Genomic DNA, 19,875 nt, shown 5'->3' on the forward strand with positions numbered 1-19,875 from the left:
GAAACGGGACTTAAAATGTTTTAATTTTCTCTAAGATGGGATATCCTAGTTACTTCCCAGGCTTTTAAATTAGTAAGCCACAAAACTTGTCTACAGGTTACTGGAAAATCTTTCAAAGTTTGTGAAGTGGTCAAAGCACTTTCAGGGGAAAACTTCAGTCCCATTGTCATATACAGCTTCATTAGAATTCTTTGAACCACAGCTGAAAAGAGCCTTATTTTTTAGTCTCCCCAGACATTATTTAGAATTTTAATCATAAAGGTGGTGGGTAAAATGGAAACTAGATTTTTGTTGATTACTATGTAGTATATACATACGTTGAAGTATACACCCGAAACTTACACAATGTTGTAAACCAATGTAACCTCAAAACAAAACAAACTTAAGGAGCCTTTCCATTATCTTAGGTTGCAAGAAAATTTGTAGTTTTTTTGAGGTTTAAGTGTATTCTTAAATTTATGTTAATCACTATGCTAGTATATAAGATGTTCTTTTGCATTGATGTATTTTCTACCTTCCTCCATTAAAAGCATAATAGCCATAATTGTCATGTGCATTTATAAAACTACCCTGTCACAAAATGTACTATCACATTACATAAAAGTGAACATTTGTTAATATAGCTGAAACAACCTGAATATATAAAAATTGTTGTCACTTAAATGTTTCGAATGAATGAATGAATCTTGAGTTTGCAAAGAATAGTTATATTATTATAAATTTACATTTTCTCCCCCTACAAACTCTTAATTTCTGTTGCTGACGAAATATATCAACGCCATAGGATTCCTGCTAAGGTTCAGTGCTTTACTGTCAAATTCCTTATTAGATGCACTTATGAAGGCCCTACTTTATTTTTCCCCATCATAAACCACCAGTTGAATTATGTATGAATTATGTAACCTGCAGGGCAGTTGTATTTTCATTTCATAAATGAGAAACATAATAATTTGTTCTTTTCCTGAATCAAATTCATAATTTGCTCTTATTTCCTTAAGCTTCCCAAGGCCACCCTGAAAATCTTTATAGCTCTGTTTCATCTCTTTCTCTGATTATCCCAACTAAGGAGATGACTTAATGTGCACAGAATTGATTGCTGGACACAGTTCTTAGCACACTGAAGTTTAATGGTTAATCTGAACAGTGTTGAGGTTCAGTGTCAACTCTTGGAAAAAAAATCTTACCCTAGCTATTAGTCACCAGAAGCTAATTTCAACACAAACATGAAAACCTGTTTTAGCTCAGTTGAGATAGAAAAATGCCAAAAATAACTTACTTTAAATCCAGAAAGACACTTTTAAACAGAGACACCCACTGTGTTGATGTTGGAGTAAAGACTTTGGTTCTGTTTTTACCCTTTATTGGGAATACAGGGTAACATAGTTTCAGATCATTAAATGAACAAATATGGTTACAAGTACTGATAGCAAGCACGACCTGAACTTATGGGAGTAAGTGGTTTTCCAGTTCAAGTGTAGGAGATAATAGGTGCAAAATCTCCAGAGAAGAAGAAAACTACATTACTCAGCCACTAAAGGGTGTTTGACTTCAACTCATTAATGGCTGGAAGGAGTGCCCGTCCAGGTCAACCATCCATGATCTTCATCACAGCAAATGAAAATCTCCAATTTCTCAAATTAATTGTAGGTAGAAGATAGAATAACTCCAGGCTCACTTATAAATTAACCTGGATGATTACTAAAGTGTTCTCCATTCATGAGTTGGCAAAATCTTCAAAGTGACTGTTGGAGCAAGGAGCCTTTCATGTGCTCCCAGTTGTTATATAGTGCATAAAGGCTGGTAAGTGTTAGTCCTGCTAGACCACCTCGTGCTACTCCTCGAAGACCACCTAAGAGAAAAAACAAACAGCCTTGTATTACAAGGTATCTTAGCATCAAAATTATATGAGTATCCAAGGATTGAGACATAACATCATTCATGTTTATAAATATTCCACCCTATATAGAAGAATAAAAAATGTAAATGTATGAAAGCAAGACTACAGTTTAGGGAAGGGAAGTTCCCCAAATCACTTGCTTTATATATACACACTTTTCATACTCGCCACCTTCATTTTTCACTTTTAATTTCACAAGTTGTAGCTAAAATCATCAGCATTAATGGCTTCTTGACTTTTCTCAATCTAACTTATTTCTACAATACTTTGGACAAAATCTTAAGCTTAAGGCACAAGCAGAGCGATAACTTACTCATTTCATAGTTTAGAACTTTACAGACCTTGCCAATTGACTAAGGCTAGATTGTAAACAAGATGACACCCTTTTTGGAAACACTAGTATTAACAACTTTTGGATTTGGGACAAGTCCTCTACACATTAACTTTGAAAACTCAAGAAATAGTGGTGTTAAGATGGTGATTAATCAAGAGTTTTGAGTTAAGCGCCAATGGAACACCCACTTACTTCCCCAACCCCCATTTCTGCACCCATGTGTCAGAATATTCTACAATTAATGATCAATGAGATACCTGATGTCACCATACTAGAAAGACATTCAAGGTTATAGGATTAGACTTTGAACTATTCTTCTTGACAGCAAAAGGTCAATTTTTCATGCAGAAAAAGATCTGCAACAGGTATTTCATTGGAAACGCAGAAACAAAAATATCAATGACTTGATAATAGTCCTGACATCTAAAAAGAGGAATGGGGACATCCAAAGAAGCTTTTAAATAGCTGATGTTCCCCAACAGCTGCACATGCAGGAGGGATCATAAACTTCAGGTCACCTGTAATGTGCCTATCAAGTAATCATTCCAAGCCCCATGTTAGGAAAACAAACCACTGTGGCCTAGTGGTTACTAGAGGTATTTAGCTAAAAGCCAGTAATTCTGTGAAACTCAGTGATCTTGCTGAGTTACAAAACTTCAGACCACTGCTCCAGTGAACGTCCTGCCAGATGACTTCAACTGATAGATGAAAGGGCTACTCCCTCCAGCAGTCTTCCATCTGAAGACTTCTGATAGCAGACCTGCGTAGGTTTCCACAGTGAAATGTCCTAATTATCTCTCTCAAACAGACCCAAAGAGAAACTGTAGACATCATCTATGAAACACCTAACCAATATGTGGGAGAGGGATCAGAAATAGTAATCAAAGTAAATGAAGTCACATCATTTCTTAATATTGTTTTGCCATGTTTAGACTAGATATGGCAGTGGAATTTTGCAACTATTCATGTGGTTGAGAAAAAATAATGTAAACCTAACCAATTTGCTCAGTTCAATAAGGATCTTATGTCTTTTAACAGTAAATCAATACTAAGTTGAAGAAAAAGAAAAATACTGGATGGTTTCACTTATAGAAGGAATGTGGAGGATCCAAATAAGGGATCACAGGGAAAAATAGTTATTATAATCAAGTGAAAATCAAAATCGACAAGAAACTATAAATCAGAGACATTCTGCAGTGGGGAAGAAGGGAGCAGGATCAAAACGGGAAGAGCACAAGGGACTATGGTGATGGTACACGGGTGAATCGGTGGTGGGAATTTCACGCGGACTATAACTGAGATGAGAAAGCATACATTGCCAGAAAAAAAAAAAAAGTAAAAAACATATAAAAAAATAAAATTATTGGGCTTCCCCGGTGGCGCAGTGGTTGAGCACTGGGCTGCGAAGCTGCCCGTACGTAGCCTCTGCAGCACTGGTTCGATTCCTGGCCACTGGCGAGGGTCCCACATGGCGTGCAGACCTCTCCTGCCGCTCCCGCTGCTCCCCTCAGGAGTGTACTTCTGTACCTCATCAGTCTGCCTGTTCTGTTCCCCGCTCTGGCTCTGGTGAATTCTCTCACCCTCCTGTGCTTCTGACTATACCCAGTGCTTGTATAAATAAATAAATAAATCTTTAAAATAAATAAAAATATAACAATAATAAAATTATTAAAAATTAAAAAAAATGCTAAGTTGTAGGTACTAAAAGTGAACAATGACTAGAACTCCTAAAATGGAAAAAATAAGAGGCATAGGAGAATGAACGATAAAGTCTGCAACAGCATCATATGCCTCAATTATTAGACCTTATCTTTGAATATAATGAGGATTCTTTCAAGCAGGACATAAAAATACAGTGCTCTAACTCCATTCTGAGCACAAAGCAAAAAAAAAAAATAAAGTTGGAGTTTCCTCGCGGTTACTGCTCTTAGGAAGGAAAATGGGGGCCTCCCTGGTGGCCAAGGATTTAAGCACCATACTATGAGGCAATCCACAGCCTCTGCAGCATGAATTCCATCCCCAGCCAGCCCTGGAGCTACGCACATGACGCAGCAGACCTCTCCTGACTCGCCTGCTGCTCCCCTCAGCAGTGTGTTTCAGTCGATCTGCCCGTTCTGTTCTCCACTCTGTTTCTGGTGAATCCACTCACCACCCCCATTTCTGGCCTGTACCCCAGCTCTTGTATGCATACTAAATAAATCTTAAAAAAAAAAAAAAAAAAAAAAGGAAAATGATTGAAGGGTGGCAATTGAAAGCATCATTTTACAAATATTATAGTATTTCATGGGACCAAACATTCAACTTCAAACTAACTCCTCTGCAACTTCAGTCATTTGCAGATTTACAGAACTCTATTGACTGGTTTGGAAATAGCTGCAAACTATTCAAGTGCTGTAAGAACATGGTTTCTACTTGGCCCTTTCGGAAAGATTTTCAGTTCTTAGCTATCAAGTAACAAGCCTCTTGGGGACAGGCATTAGGGATAACAATAAAATTGCTAACTATACGGCTTTAAGATTTTGGGGACATCAGTGTTTATCACCCAGAAAGCTTTCCATTTTCTGATGAAAATGAAAAACAAAACAAAACAAACAAAAAAACCACCAAAAAACCAAAACCAAAAACATAGTTCAAGTCAATTTAAGCAAGTTAACTTTTCTGGTGGCTAGAAAAAGTCATTTCTAGCAAGAAGACAATAAAGATAAGCAGTGTTTGAGTCACCAAGCACGGCAATCCTGACTCAAGCCGTTTATCACGTACCAGCCATGTTTTCATTAACTCAACGATTTTCCACGTGGTTGATTTGTTAAAAGTTTGAGTGCCTCAGCTTCAGGCTTTCTGTAACCAAACAACTTCTGCCAACTAAGCACAGAAAGCTGATTAGCAAATATACTTGCTTTGAACACTGAGTGAGTCAAGAAGGGCAATGGTCACTCTCTATAAAGCAAAACAAACACGAGACTTGGGTTTCACAGTTTTACCTTCTATCTTCTAGATCTTTATGTGATTCTTCCAGAAAGGGCAAAAGTTACCTCCTCTAAACACGAGGAAATAAGGTCTAGAATATTTTAATTACCTTGTTTACAGGTTTAGAGCTGGCTAATGGAAGGCTGACACTGAATTGACAATTATTTTAGAGCAGGGATCAGCAAACTTCAGGCTCTGAGGGCCAAAGGCTTTAAAGCAGATACTATATAACTACTAAAAATTGTAACTACTTAAAAATGCAAAACACACTCTAAGCCTGCAGGCAGTGAATAAGTCAGGTAACTGGCCAGCAGTTGATAGCTTCTGACAGGAACACCTTACATAGAGGTGGCCCCTAAACACAATTTAAAAAGTGTACAATTCAGTAGTATTAAGTGTGTTGGCACTGTTGTACTACCTACCATCACCACCATCCAAGTGAACTTTTTCCTTTTGCAAAACCAAAACTTGTGCACCCAATTAAATAATAACCCCCACTCCCTTCTTTCAAACTATGGCCCAATTAAATTTTTATGATATGGTTACATCTTTGCTAACTTTTTAAAAAAAAAAAAAAAAGATTTATTTATTTATTATTCAAGCACTGGGTACAGTCAGAAGCACAGGAGGGTGAGAGAATTCACCAGAGTGGGGAACAGAACAGACAGACTGACGAAATGCACTGCTGAGGGGAGCAGCGGGTGGCAGGAGAGGTCTGCGTGCCATGTGGGACCCTCCTCCGGTGGCCGGGGAGCAGCCAGGGATTGAACTGGTGCTGCAGAGGCTGCAGGCAGCTTCACAGCCCAGCGCTCAACCGCTGCGCCACCAGGGGAGGCCCTCTTTGCTAACTTTTTAAAAATTTCTATCAAAGTAGTCCATTAACATCATTTAAGTCAAGAAAATATATGCTGCACATGCAGCAAATTATAAAAGGGAATGTATTTCAAACTTTATGGGGTACTAAATTATTTAATAAAATTTCATTGAATTTTAACACTGATTTATAAAAACATAAATTTCAGGGGTACATCTTCAGCCCCACTATATATTTTACCCCCCACCAAAGTATGAGTGCCATTCCTGCTGTCAATGTTAACACCCTATTCTCCCCCACCCCTTTTACTCCTTCTGGTAACCACTATATTTTTTTGCAGAGTTTAAGAGTTATTTTTAAAGTTTGTTTGCCTTGGTTATTTGTATTCCACAAAAACCATCCAATAATTGTCTCACTTTCTGACTTATTTCACTGTTAATAAACCCCTTCAGTTCCGTCTGTTGTTGCAAAAAGCAAGGTTTCAGCTTTTTTATTAGTCCAGTAGTATTCCACTGAACATATGCACAACTTCCTCAGTAGCTGTCAAGGTGCATTTAGGTTGTTTCCATGAGGCAATTACTTTAATTCTTTGCTTTTTACTTTCATGTTTCTAGATAACATAATAATCTTACTATTTCTCAATTTTTTAATCTCAGTCTATGGAAGGAGGAGAGGTTCCCTTGTTTTATAGGCAAAACAAAAAAACAAAAAACCCACAACCCACTATTTCAGACAAATTACTCTCTTGTTCACACAGTTTTTTAGTGAGCTAGCATTAGTCAAACTCATCGTACGCCCATCCCATTATCTTTGTCATCATCCCAAACTGACTTGAGGACAGAGAAAGGAGTGATAACAACTGATCTGGGTCTTAAGGAAGGACTGGATTTCAAATACATCTGCTTAGTCACATACAGTGTATATGGAAGGTATAGGGGAGAAGTCCTGAAAGATAAATTAGGATTACAGCATGGGAGGTTAGAGAAGTTTAAATTTAGCATGAAAGGCAGCGATATGTCATCATCAAAGGTTTTTGGACAGGGAATATTAGAATTAGATCCATCCTTAAAAGATTAAGCCAGAACTAAAGTGCAGATAAGACTAAAGGTAGGGGGCCTCCTCAGGCACAGCGCTGTGAAGCTGTTTGCAGTCTCCATGGCACCGGTTCGATTCCCACCCAGCTGGGGAGATTCCCACATGGGGGGCAGACCTCTCCTGTCTCCCTCAGCAGTGCATTTCGGTCCTTCTGCCTGTTCTGCTCCCTGCTCTGCCTCTGGTGGATTCTCTCACCTTCCCGCGCCCCTGGTCTGTACCCCAGTGCTTGTATAAATAAATAAATAAATCTTTTTTTCCTAATTTATACAAGAGCTGGGGTACAGTCCAGAGTCGTGGGAGGGTGAGTGGATTTACCAGAGACAGAGGTCTGCCTCACCATGTGGGACAGAGGTCTGCCTCGCCATGTGGGATTCTCCCTGGCCAGCCAGGAATTGAACTGGCACTGCAGAGGCTGCGGACAGCTTCACAGCACTGTGCTCAACTCGCTGCACCAGCAGGGAGGCCCAAAATAAGTAAATCTTTAAAAAAAAAAAAGACTAGAGGTAGAGGCCTCAAGTCAAAGTGGTAAGGACATGGACGAACCTTGACCTATGCTTATTAATTATCCTTTAAGTCTAATGGTTCCTTATTGATTTTCTGTCTGAAGGATCTATGCATTTTAGTAAGTAGGATATTAAAAGTCCTTTATAATTATTGTGTTGCATTAACTTCTCCTTTAAGAGTTATTAATATTTGTTATTTTGGTGTGTCTGTTGGGTGCATACATACTGATGATTGTTTCATGTTCCTGATGGATTTCCCCTTCAATGTTACATAATCTCTATTTTTTTTATTCAGTTTTTGTTTCAAAGTTTATTTTAGTTGATATGAATATATAGTCCTAGCTTTCTTTTCAACTACATTTGCATGGAATATTTTTCCCATCCCTTCACTTTCAATTCATGAGTGTCCTCATCACTGAAGTGACTCTCTCTCTCTTTTTAAAGATTTATTTATTTATGCATACAAGAGCTGGGGTACAGGCCAGAGATGCAGGGAGGTGAGAGGATTCACCAGAGGCAGAGTAGGGAAGAGAATAGGCGGATTGACTGAAATATACTGCTGAGGGGAGCAGCAGGCGAGACAGGAGAGGTCTGCTGAGCCATGTGGGCTAGCTCCCTGGCCAGGGATAGAACTTGTGCTGCAGTTGCTGTGGATAACTTCATAGTGCTGAGATTTAACCCCCTGCGCCACCAAGGAGGCCCTGAAGTGAATCTCTTATAGGCAACATATAGTTGGGTTTTGTTTTTCAAGTCATTCAAGATGCCTTCTGATTGAATACTTAAGTCTGTTTACATTTAAGGTGGTAACTGATAAGGAGGTATGCATCCCTATTTTGCTAATTAATTTCTGGTTGTATTTGTAGTTCTTTTCTGTTTGAGGAAATTATACTATCTACTTATATAAGGTACCTAAAATAGTCAAATTGACAGAGACATAAGGTAGAATGGTGTCTGCCAGATGCTAAAGGAAGGGGGAAATGAGAAGTTGTTTTAAGGCAGTTTCAGTTTTGCAAGATGAAAAAAGTTCTGGAGATTGGTTGCACAACAATGTAGACATTACTTAACCATGGTCAATTTTATGCTATGTGTCTTTTACTAAAATTAAAAACAAAGAACAAAAAAACCCCAAAGCAATCAGTTTCAGAGAATAGATTATACTACCAAAACACCCCCAAAAGATACAAAATTTCTTTTGAAAACTACAGATGAAAAGCATAATTCAAGTGTATTAAGAGATGTATCAGGAATGTAATGTACAGCATGGTGAGTGTAATAAATAATATTACACCATTTACAAAGTTGAGAATAGATCTTTAAGTTCTGATAGAAAAGCTTTGATCTCAATAGTACCTACCTGTAGATTTATACAACATGCCTGTCATGGTTCCAGCTGCTACTGTGTTGAGGTCATCTTCTGCACCTCTTGTTTTCTCAATGATGACACCAAATGCACTATACAGCAAAGCTTCAGGGGAAACGGAACTGATCAGCAATTAAAGTGTGACTGAAACTCAGCAATGTAATTTTAATTGTATTGTATTCTACTACAGAGGTAAATGTATTCTACAGAGACCATTCTAAAGTACTCATAGATACATAAAAAAGAACCACTGAAATACTGTAATAGTAAATAAAGCCTGGCAATAAAATGCCCATCAGGAGGGGACAGACCCAGAAAGGGACTTTCCATATAATAGAATACTATATATTAATTTAAAACAAAATAAGGAAAAGTTCTATTCATTAAAATGTAAACGTGTAGATGACTCTGAATATGCAAAGAAGTGTGGCAGATTAGAAGAAAGATTAATGTAGCTCTTTATGGAAAGTACCACTTGGGAGTCCCAGGAAGAACATCTTTAATTTTCTCCTATTTCATAATAGCTGTACTTTGGATTTGGAAACAAAAACACATCTATTTCCATTGTAAAAAAATATGTAACTTAAAAAAAATGTGGCTTGGTTCCCACACAAGAAAAACTATAACACTAGCATTATTCAGTTTTAATAAGATCTTCCTCCAAACCACCCTTTTCCTATGCCTGTAAAGATTCCTATCAGCCATGAATGCATTAATCCTGTTTCCTTAACCTTTCTCAAACTTGTAGCCACATCTGACCCATCAGTATTAAACCATGCTAAGTCTTACAACTCCCCCAGTATTACAGTAGTTTTTATACTCCCAGGGCTCTTCTTACTGTTATATTTTATTTAACTGAAACTAAACTGGAATAGAACATGGTGAGTGATCATACTGTAAGGGGAACACACAGCATGACCGGAATCCAGTTTGTCCAGGACTGAGCAGAACATGGGACTTCAAGGATAAAACTAAGAAATCCAGGGCATAACAGGACAGTTAATTGCTCTGGGTATATAAGCAATCAAACAAGGGAAAAGGAGATGAATGTGTATCGGGTGGTGGCAATGCATATAAGCAACATACAAAGCCATTTTACTAGAACTTCAAATTTGACTCTTACTTCATGGTGTGAAAATGTACTGCTTCTAAGTCTGATGAGAAGGCTATGATCATACCTGGTCACACAGAGACTTCTTCTAGGTTTTCAAAGAGATGTCTGCACTTCTCCTTACTTAATCTGCCACAATTAAGGCTTTAATTAAGTCACAAAGAAAACCTTAGGACATGAGGGCATAAGGGCCACAAATAAGTCTAGTAAGTAGTAAGTAATCAACAGAGTCAATGTGGTCCTAAGTACTAATTACCCCTTACTTAGAACTGCAAATATTTCCATTATCTACAAAGCCCTACTGCAACTGTGGCAATTAAGTCAGGGAAATCTACTCAGATAAATAGAACACTGAACAGGCTATAAGGAAAACACAGAAAGAGGGTTGGATTAATCTTTCATGTTTAACTTTAGGACCATGAACCTTTCCTAACATACAAAGTCATTTACCTTGGACCCATATTATCTGGACTTCTTGTAGTTAAAACATGCCTTTGATGCCCTGCCTGCCTTGCCTGTGACGAGAGTATACAGTACTTAAAAAGATTTAAAATATTAAGAAATGGTATTTAGAAGAGTATTCGCACCTGGGATTATTTTGTTATATAGCTCATGGTCTTTCCTACGTAATAGCTACCTACTCTTCAGAGTGGATTTAAGCATAAACAAATCTTTTAAAAGGGCCAGAGTTTTGGCTGACCAAACTGTTCATGATACAATGTTTTTGCACTAATAATTTATTACCAAGTGAGATTTCTACTTACCCAGAGAACCTAGAGTATTAGCCCAAAGTGCCCCTTGCCTAGTCACCATATTCAAAATCCTACCAAGGCAGAAAGAGAAAAGAATCTGTAATTAGAATCACAGGTTATCTTGTAATTTGGAGAGCCACAATAGCAGCTGTTTAAAAATGTTTAAACCCAATACCCAAAGTTGTTTAATCTTATTTTAATTTATTTTTAATTTAAAGATTTATTTATTTATGCATACAAGAGCTGTGGTATAGGCCAGAGGTGCGGGGTGGGGGAGAGAGGTGTGTGTGTGTGTGTGAGAGAGAGAGAGAGAGAGAGAGAGAGAGAGAGAGAGAATTCATCAGAGACAGAGCGGGGAACAGAACAGGCAGATTGACTGAAATACATTGCTGAGGGCAGCAGCGGATGAGTCAGAAGAGGTCTGCTGTGCCACGTGGGTTGCTCCCTGGCTGGCGGGGGACTGAACTTGTGCTGCAGAGGCTGTGGATTGCTTCTCAGTGCTCTGCTTATTAACCCCTTGCGCCATCAGGGAGGCCCCCAAAGTTGTTTAATTTAAAATTTACCTTAATACTGCCTCAGAATTTAATAACAATGACTTTTACTGTTTATAGATATGAATGAAGGTTAGGTTAGAATCTCCAACTTCTTTTGGCAATGATTAAGGAAAGATCTTATTATTAAATACATAAAATGTGACATTAATATATAAAGGCTTTGAATGACAATTTGGAAAGTGTTTTACTAAAATTACAGAAGGTGATCTACATTAAAAAATGCCAATATAAGGGACTTATAAACTTAAGTTTTTTTATAAACTTAAAAGTTTTTTCTTGGAGGGGGACATGGAGGAGCAAATACTTAAAATATTAAGTACAATCAAAACACGGACCATTACAGAATATAGATCACAATTAAAGTACCCAAAGACAAGGAAAAAACTGTTGAATTACAACACATGAAAGAAACACATTTTGTGTCTGCTTCCAGACTAGAACTAAGCAGCCAAAGTGCATGCTCAGCACACTCTCAAGGAAGCACAGTTCTGCCTTGCACCAGTGCCAGATGCCACCAGAACAGCGACAGAGGCAACTGGAGGAAAAAAACAGGACATTCCTCTCCCAGCAGTGTAACACCATCACAGGAATGGTTCTGTCCGGACAGCTGACTACTGCTGGAAATTATGGAATCACAAAGAGTAAAATACTTCATGTAATTTAATCAGACAACACATTTAAGTCAATGCTCTATAATAACAAAATTTTATATTACTTCTAAAAGGCGGTTTAGAAAAATAAATTAGTCATTTAATAAAAAAATCATTCATTAGAAAAAATAAATGATTGCAGAAAATATTGTAAACTTAATAGGTTTTCAGGTTTCTGAATTTCTAATCCCAGCACACCTGCTGCCACCTGCTGGCTAAATGTGAGAAAGGTGGAGTTGAAAAAGTGCTCATAAAGAAAACCAGGAGCCACTGGCTATTGTATGTATGCTTCTGATCACACAAAGTAGAAAATCATGCAAAACTACACATTGTTTAGGGAATTATCAACAGCAACTGGTCATGTATGTTTCTTAAGCAGGATGAAAATACACATTATATAATCTTTCTGACCTTTTAAATTGTACTTTACCTTACCTGAAATTGAAGTTTTTCAATTTCCTGGGAGAGAAGATTGCCTTATACCCTTTGGAATTATCTCTACATTCTAAGAATTTCATTTATACTTTTAGTAGCTTCCAGAAATGGACTAAAATCAAAAAGAAGTTCAAGACAAACGACAGATTTAGTAATCACTCTCACACATTTTTATTTCTTTACTACCATGTCCTATGGCTCTGCATGCCCCTGAACAAGCCAAATAATAGGCTAGTAATTCAACAATCTGAAAAACACGTCATATATAGGCCTGTAAAAACAGAACCAAGAAGTTAAGGCTAGGGTATCACCAGCTGATTAAAGGACACTGATTCAAAAATCCTTTCATTATAAGATTGTACTCAGTAACCTGATTCCTTATTTGAGGGAAAAAAAGAAAAATCAACCACGGGTATGTATATATTCTAAACATATGTTATCTCAGTGGTGTGCCTATGAAGCCAACAAAGTATTACTCAAACATCACTATATCACATAACTACATTAGACTTACTGTACGTTTCTTGGCTTGGACCAGGCCATGTTCTGGGTTTCCTTCAATCCTAGTCGAAGACCATTGATTGCCCCAAATGCAGCCCCTAGTAATCATCCAAATAACATAGCTTTATGTTAACAAACAATCTGTAGTTCTTATTCCTTCATATTTTTATTTAACAGAAAAAGATAAAAAAATATGAATAGTGATATTTTGAAACCAGTATTTTAATTGTTTTTGATTTCAAGCACCCTTGATTACTTAGATTGAGTACATAAAGAAAAATCATTATGCCCACCTGTCATACAACATCCTCCAATGGTGAAGAAGGCCAGTTCAAATCTTCCCCGGGTTTTATTAGCTCCAGTTGGTAAAATAAACTCATCTGTATCCTAAAGGGATTATAACAAAAACCAAGTTCAGCTTCACTTAAGCCTAAAATGTGTTTTTAATTTTTCCAAGTAGTTTTCTCACAGAAAATAAAACTTTAACTAAACTCAAGCATACTTAAAACAAAAACCAAAAAACCACAAGAACTTTATGCAATAATAGCACACCCAAATAAAAATGAAACATGACACAAATAGAGCTAAGCTCATTAGTAGATGGTGGAAGATAAGTTCTTTGGTGGGAACTTTTTCAATGTAAGTTTGATAGATTTTTCTATAATTTTCCTTATTTAAATAATGATACACTTGAGGCACAGTGCAAGAGAGTTTCTCTAGAGAAAGGCAACGCAGTCATGAGAAGTAACAGCTGATACACTAGCGTTGCAGAAAATAATTTTCCTGCTGTAGCTACTATTTATAGAGCACTGTAAGGGCAAAGGATCATTTTTAAAAATGAGTTAAAACTATAAAAGTGCAATAGTTTGGGTCAGTTAAGCAAGGGGCTTTACCTTTATATTCAAGAGGGTTTACCTTCATTATTAACTCAATGGGAGCATAGATTCCTTTCATAACCTTAGAAAACTACGGACCCTCTTTCCAGTAAATGCATAATCAAAATTTGGTATGAACTCCTTGCAGGTCATTCAAGAATCTTAGGTTGAGAAATGCTACTGTAACAGCAAAGTATGATTGCTTTTGCACCACAATTACTTTTATGAGGAACACACTCAAAACATTTTTTGCCAAGCATTTCATACAAAAACGGTTAAAATAAGACCCCAGAGGAGAGCACAAAGCCTTGGCAAGAACCACCGTAAGAAGAAAATAGCCCTGGCCTCCCCTGGTGGCGCAGGGGTTGAGCGCTGGGCTGCGAGGCTGCCCGCAGCCTCTGTAGCGCCTGTTTGTTCCCCTGCCACTGGTAAGGGTCCCACATGGCGTGCAGACCTCTCCTGCAGCCCACTGCTCCCCTCAGCAGTGTATTTCTTCGTCAGTCTGCCTGTTCTGTTCCCTGCTTTGACTCTGGTGAATTCTCTCACCCTCCCATGCTTCTGACTGTACCCAGTGCTTGTATAAGTAAATAAATAAATAAATCTTAAAAAAAAAAAAAAAAAAAAAAAAAAGAAGAAGTAAATAGCCCTTTGGCACTCTGGTAAATGCAGTCCTGATTAGGAAAACTAGCTTTGCACTGGCTTTTAAATTTTGGCTTGTGCATACATTCCACCAAAAATTATACAAGTAAACAAGCACATCAATTCTCATAACACAAAAATACTCTGTTGGACAATAAGCAAACTCCAGAGAGATTTCATGTCATGACATTTACTGTGTAATATAGTTTTGTAAATTCTGGGTGCTTCCCTAGTTTTTTTTGTTATTTTTTAAAAGTTATTTATTTATGCATACAAGAACTGGGGTATAGGCCAGAGGTGCGGAGGGTGAGAGGATTCACCAGAGACAGAGTGGGGAACATAACAGGCAGACTCACTGACATACACTGCTGAGGGGAGCAGGGGAGCAGTGCGCAAGACAGGAGAGGTCTTTTGCGCCATGTGGGTTATCTCTCTGGCTGGGGATCAAACTCGTGCTGCAGAGGTTGCGGATAGCGTCATAGGTTGTGTCTTAACCCCTTGAGCCACCAGGGAGGCTCTGCTTCCCTATTTTTAAATGAATGACTTGGTACAAAACCATGCTTTTTGCTTGAAACTTTTAGAAATGCTGCATTTGATTTAATGAGATAAATAATTATCTTTCTATTCATGAATGGACCACTAAGTACAAATAGAAAATTAAAGAAAAAGATTACTGTGATGAGCACCAAGTAAGCACACATATCAGTATATGCCATCCATCACTCAACTCACTCTTCAACTAGAGTCAACCATAACAAAAATACTGTAAAAGTTGAAAGCAAACATTAAGATGTTAATACTACCCAAAGTGATCAATAGATTCCAAGCAAGCCCTATCAAAATACCAAGTGTTTTTGCAGAAACAGAAAAACCCATCCTCTTGATGAACCCCAACCAGTAAAAACAATCTTGAAAGGAACCGTGCTGGAGCATCACAGGTCTAATTTCTTTACTATAAAGTAACAGTAATCAAAATAGTGTTGTACTGGCATAAAGACAGACAGACTAATGAAACAGAATGGAGAACCCAGAAAATCTCCTTGGTATATATGGTCAAATTATCTCAAGAAGAAAGCCAAGATCATTCCAGAAGGAAAAGATTGCCTTTTCATCAAATGGTGCTGTGAAAACTAGATAGATAACCACATGGAAAAGAGTTAAGTTGGACCCTTATCTAACACCATATACAAAAACTCCTAAAATCCAGGAACAGAAAACCAAAAAATCTAAAAAAAAAAAAAAGAGACAAGGATTATGATGAGTAGAGAAATAAAAGGGGCAGACAAAATCAAACCTATATTGTCAAAATACTAGGAAAGGATATAAAACAATGGTACTTCAATAATAATCATTTTTTAAAAAAACCTTGTGCTTTAAATACAAAAACAGAAAAATAACCTACAATGAACCACTACCTCATAACCATCAGAATAGTCATTACCAAAATGCCTCAGAAAATAAAAGGTTTTGGCAAAGATGTGGAGAAACTGGAACCCTTGTGAATTGTTGGTAGGAATGTAACATGATACAGCTGCTGTGGAAAACAGTGTGTCAGTTCCTCAGAAAAGTAAAAATAGAATTACCATATGATCCAGCAATTCTACTTCTGCATATATAACCAAAAGATTGAAAGGGAGTCTGGTATATTAATCTATGTAATAATTTTCTTGGCAGCATTATTCACAATAGCTAAAACATGGAAGCAAGTTAAGTGTGCATCAACAGATAAACAAAATGTAGTATTATTCAATGGAATAATATTCAATCTTAAAGAGGAATAAAATAATGTATATATTTACTACATCATCCTTCATTTTGTACTATGTATGATTTCCCTGTGAAATTCCCACTACACATTCACCTGTGTACCATCACCATAGTCCCTTGTGCTCTTCCCACCCCTGTCCTGATCCTTCTCCTTAAGAGGAAGAAAATTCTGACCCATGCTATCATATAGATGAATCTTGAGGGCATTACTCTAAATGAAAAAAGTCAGTCACAAAAAGACAAAATGCTGTATGATTCCAATTATTTTAGGTACGTAAGAGTATCTGGTATTAAAGAAAGCAGAAGCATGGCTGCCAGGAGCTGGGGGAGGAGTTATTATTTAACCGCGATAGTTACAGTTATTGGAGATTAAAAATTTATGGCAAATAAGTGGTGATGGTTGTAAAATATTATGAATGTCTTTAACACCACTGAACACTTAAAAATGGTTAAGGTAGTAAATTTTTATTTGTATTTTTCACAACATTAAAAAAAAAGGAAAACAAAACAAAAAAACCCACAACAAACCCAAACCCCTTGCAAGGGAGTTAACAGGCCAGTGTCAGGGAAAGATGCAAGCCAAATCCCCAGAGTTGTGAGGAAAAAAAAAGAAAAAAAAAAAGAAAAGAAAAGATGGAGACCAGAGACTCAGTGCCTCCAGATGGACATCTCACAGATCAAGTCTGCATTAACCGCTTGGCATTTTTTTAAAATGGTAAGCTAAAGTAGCAAACTGATAAAATCATAAAGGGGCCTCCCTGGTGGCGCAAGGGGTTAAGCACACACCATGAATCAATCTGAAGCCTCAGCAACACGAGTTCGATCTCTGGCCGGCCAGAGAGGAACCCACATGGCACAGCCGACCTCTGGAGTCTTGCCTGCTGTTCCCCTCAGCAGTGTTTCAGTCTGCCTGTTCTGTTCCCCGCTGTCTCTGGTGGATCCTCTCACCCCCCACATCTCTGGCCTTTACCCCCGCTCTTGTATGCATAAATAAATCAATCTTTGGGACTCCCTGGTGGCGCAAGGGGTTAAGACACAACCTATGAAACTGTATGCAGCCTCTGAAACATGAGTTTGATCTCCGGCCAGGGAGCTACCCACATGGCGCAGCAGACCTCTCCTGACTTGCCCATTGCTCCCCTCAGCAGTGTACTTCGGTCAATCTGCCTGTTCTGTTCCCTACTCTGTCTCTGGTGAATCTTCTCACTCCCTGCATCTCTGGCCTGTACCCCAGCTCTTGTATGCATAAATAATTAAAAAAAAAATCTTAAAAAAAAAATCATAAAGGACTAGTGTTAATCTTACCTGCACAAGATATCGTGGATCCACATTTAAATAAGGAGACAGAGGGTTCATACCAGTTACTAGAGAAAAAAAGAAAGCACAATATTTCAACAAAATTTTTATTTCCTATAGTGTTACTTCCAATTTTGCTTATTTCATGTGCTTCCCAATTTCCATTTGCAGGCTCACTGAATGTGAAATTTTCTCCCATTTTTCTGTACGTATCCTTCTTGTTGGCAGTGGGGACTGCGTAAAGAGTAGAAAGCTACCGACAAGAGTTTACTCTGGAAGGGCAGATAATTCTTGGGTCCTCGCCATACAGATTAGAGTTAAAAACAAAAGAAGAGAAAAAACTAAGTAGGAAAATCAACTTTCTCACATTTTTAAATTTAATCTTTGGATCCTTCTGCATCTCAGCTGATTATTCACAAAGCTATCCACTATCCATAACTCTGATATTTTCATCAATCAGAAGTCCTATTATTCTACATCTAATACCTAGTCTGAATTGTATTATTTATCATTATCTTTATTGCTACTATCCTAGTCCAGCTACTAAAATCACTTTACTACAGTAAACCAACTTAACTGGGATCCTTTTTGCTCAGTTCCTTCAATTCATTTTCTACTTAGCAACCAGTTACTTTTTAGGTAAAGGAAGCAGCTTTTCCCTTTATACTTATAATCAAAATCCAAGCTCCTTACCATGGTTTTAGAAAACCCTACCATTGGCTATCATTCCTTACCTATCTGATGTCATTATGTCCTACCATTCCAACTCCCTTGGCAATTCTGTAGACACAGGGCTTAACAACTGTTCCTCAAACATGAAAGTCAACCCCCCCCCCATTTATACTTGCTGTTTTCCTTGGAACACCTGCCCTCCACCCCCCACATCTGTCCTGTATTCAGATCACAGCTCAAATGCCAACACCTCTGACCCATTCTAAAATGGCTTCTTGCTTCTATCACAATGTTATGATCCTGTTTTAGTGCCTTTACAGCACGCATCACTAAGTGCAATGTTTTTATTTATATTACTTGGCTCACTTTAACTCAGATGTAAATGCCACAAAACCAGCAGTCATCTTTTCCTAACTGCTGTAACCCTGTACCCTAAACATTTGTTGGCTCATTGTAGGTGATCAATGAATGATGCTCACGCCTATCTCTCAATTTACCTGTAAAAATCAAATAAATCTAACTGTCACATTAAGGCAAATAGCCTTTATGCCCAGAAATTCAAAAGTTTTTAAGACCTATGAACTGTTCTCTAGATTCAGTTTTGACACAGGTGAGCTTAGGAAAGGGCTTTTTTTGTTGTTGTTGTTCCTGACAGTTAAGGATCTAGAGAAATAGTACAAGGATTTCTAAAAAAAGGAAAGTATATGTAAAGAGCTTATCCACCACGACCATCTTCCCTGTATCTTTAAGTCCAGGCTGTATTCATCCAGTTGAATACCTGCTGTTACAAAGTCCCAAAGATCTGGAATTCATTGGATTGAGGAGCGGGCACTGGTAAGAGTATTAAAGCTTCTGCACCCTCAATCTTTTCTATTTCCTTTCCTAAAATTCTTACTGGTTTCTTTCTTCGCGTCTATAAAAAACCTTTAATTTAAATGTTCAGGTCACTTCCCACCTCCTCTAAGTAGTTTCCTGCCTTGTTCCGATTCATACATCTTTTCCGTCTACAGACATTATTCTTGTGTGCCTTGCTCTGACGACGTCTTTGTGGTTCAGACTATAAGCCTTCGTGCTAAAAAGTTCTATCTAAAGCTCCTTATTTGGAATACATTTACTTGCACAGCCGGACTCGCCTCCAAACCTAGGGCCAAACACACGGTTCAGCACACAGGAATGTGTGGGGGCAAGAAAAGGCACGAGGCTTGACTTTCGTAAAAGGAAGAAAAAACATACATCCCAGGGGCGCAGGCCCACCACAGAGAGCTTTGAGGGGATCCATGGCTACAAAAAAATGTGCTGCATCTTGAAAGAGCGTCCGCACAGACACACTAACCCCCACCACCCGATCTGAGTCCTGGGCCCCGCCGCTGAAAAAAAGCACCTCACGGCTGGCGTGGTCGCAGAAACCAGTCAGCCGTGCGGCCAGCCAGGCCGATACTTACGCGGGACGCCGGCCAAATCCGCGTGCGAGTAACCTGCTCCGCCGGCTCCGAAAAAGCCGGCCAAGCCCCCGGTGGTTTTGTTGCCGCTGCCCCCGCCGCCCTCCATACTTTTGCAGCAAAATGCCCGTGTGCTTCTCACTGAAGCGTCAGGCCGTGGCTGCCTGCTCGGCCGTTAGGCCTCAGTAGCAGCGGGGACACCCGCGTTACCACC

General features: G+C 38.4%; 1 protein-coding gene across 1 annotated transcript; it reads right to left on the bottom strand.

Annotated features, from left to right (window-relative positions):
- Positions 1-1,733: 1,733 nt before the first annotated feature.
- On the bottom strand, positions 1,734-19,866 carry TIMM23B (translocase of inner mitochondrial membrane 23 homolog B; the record flags this gene model as incomplete). Its single annotated transcript, XM_084244603.1, has 7 exons — positions 19,665-19,866; positions 17,560-17,618; positions 13,267-13,360; positions 12,987-13,071; positions 10,846-10,904; positions 8,965-9,075; positions 1,734-1,849 (listed from the first exon to the last, which is right to left on the bottom strand). Exons 1-7 carry the CDS (start codon positions 19,768-19,770, stop codon positions 1,734-1,736), a joined length of 630 nt encoding a protein of 209 aa, XP_084100729.1. The 5' UTR covers positions 19,771-19,866.
- Positions 19,867-19,875: the final 9 nt, after the last annotated feature.

This window comes from Talpa europaea (assembly GCF_964194135.1).
Source record: "Talpa europaea genome assembly, chromosome: 10".
Taxonomy (NCBI): domain Eukaryota; kingdom Metazoa; phylum Chordata; class Mammalia; order Eulipotyphla; family Talpidae; genus Talpa; species Talpa europaea.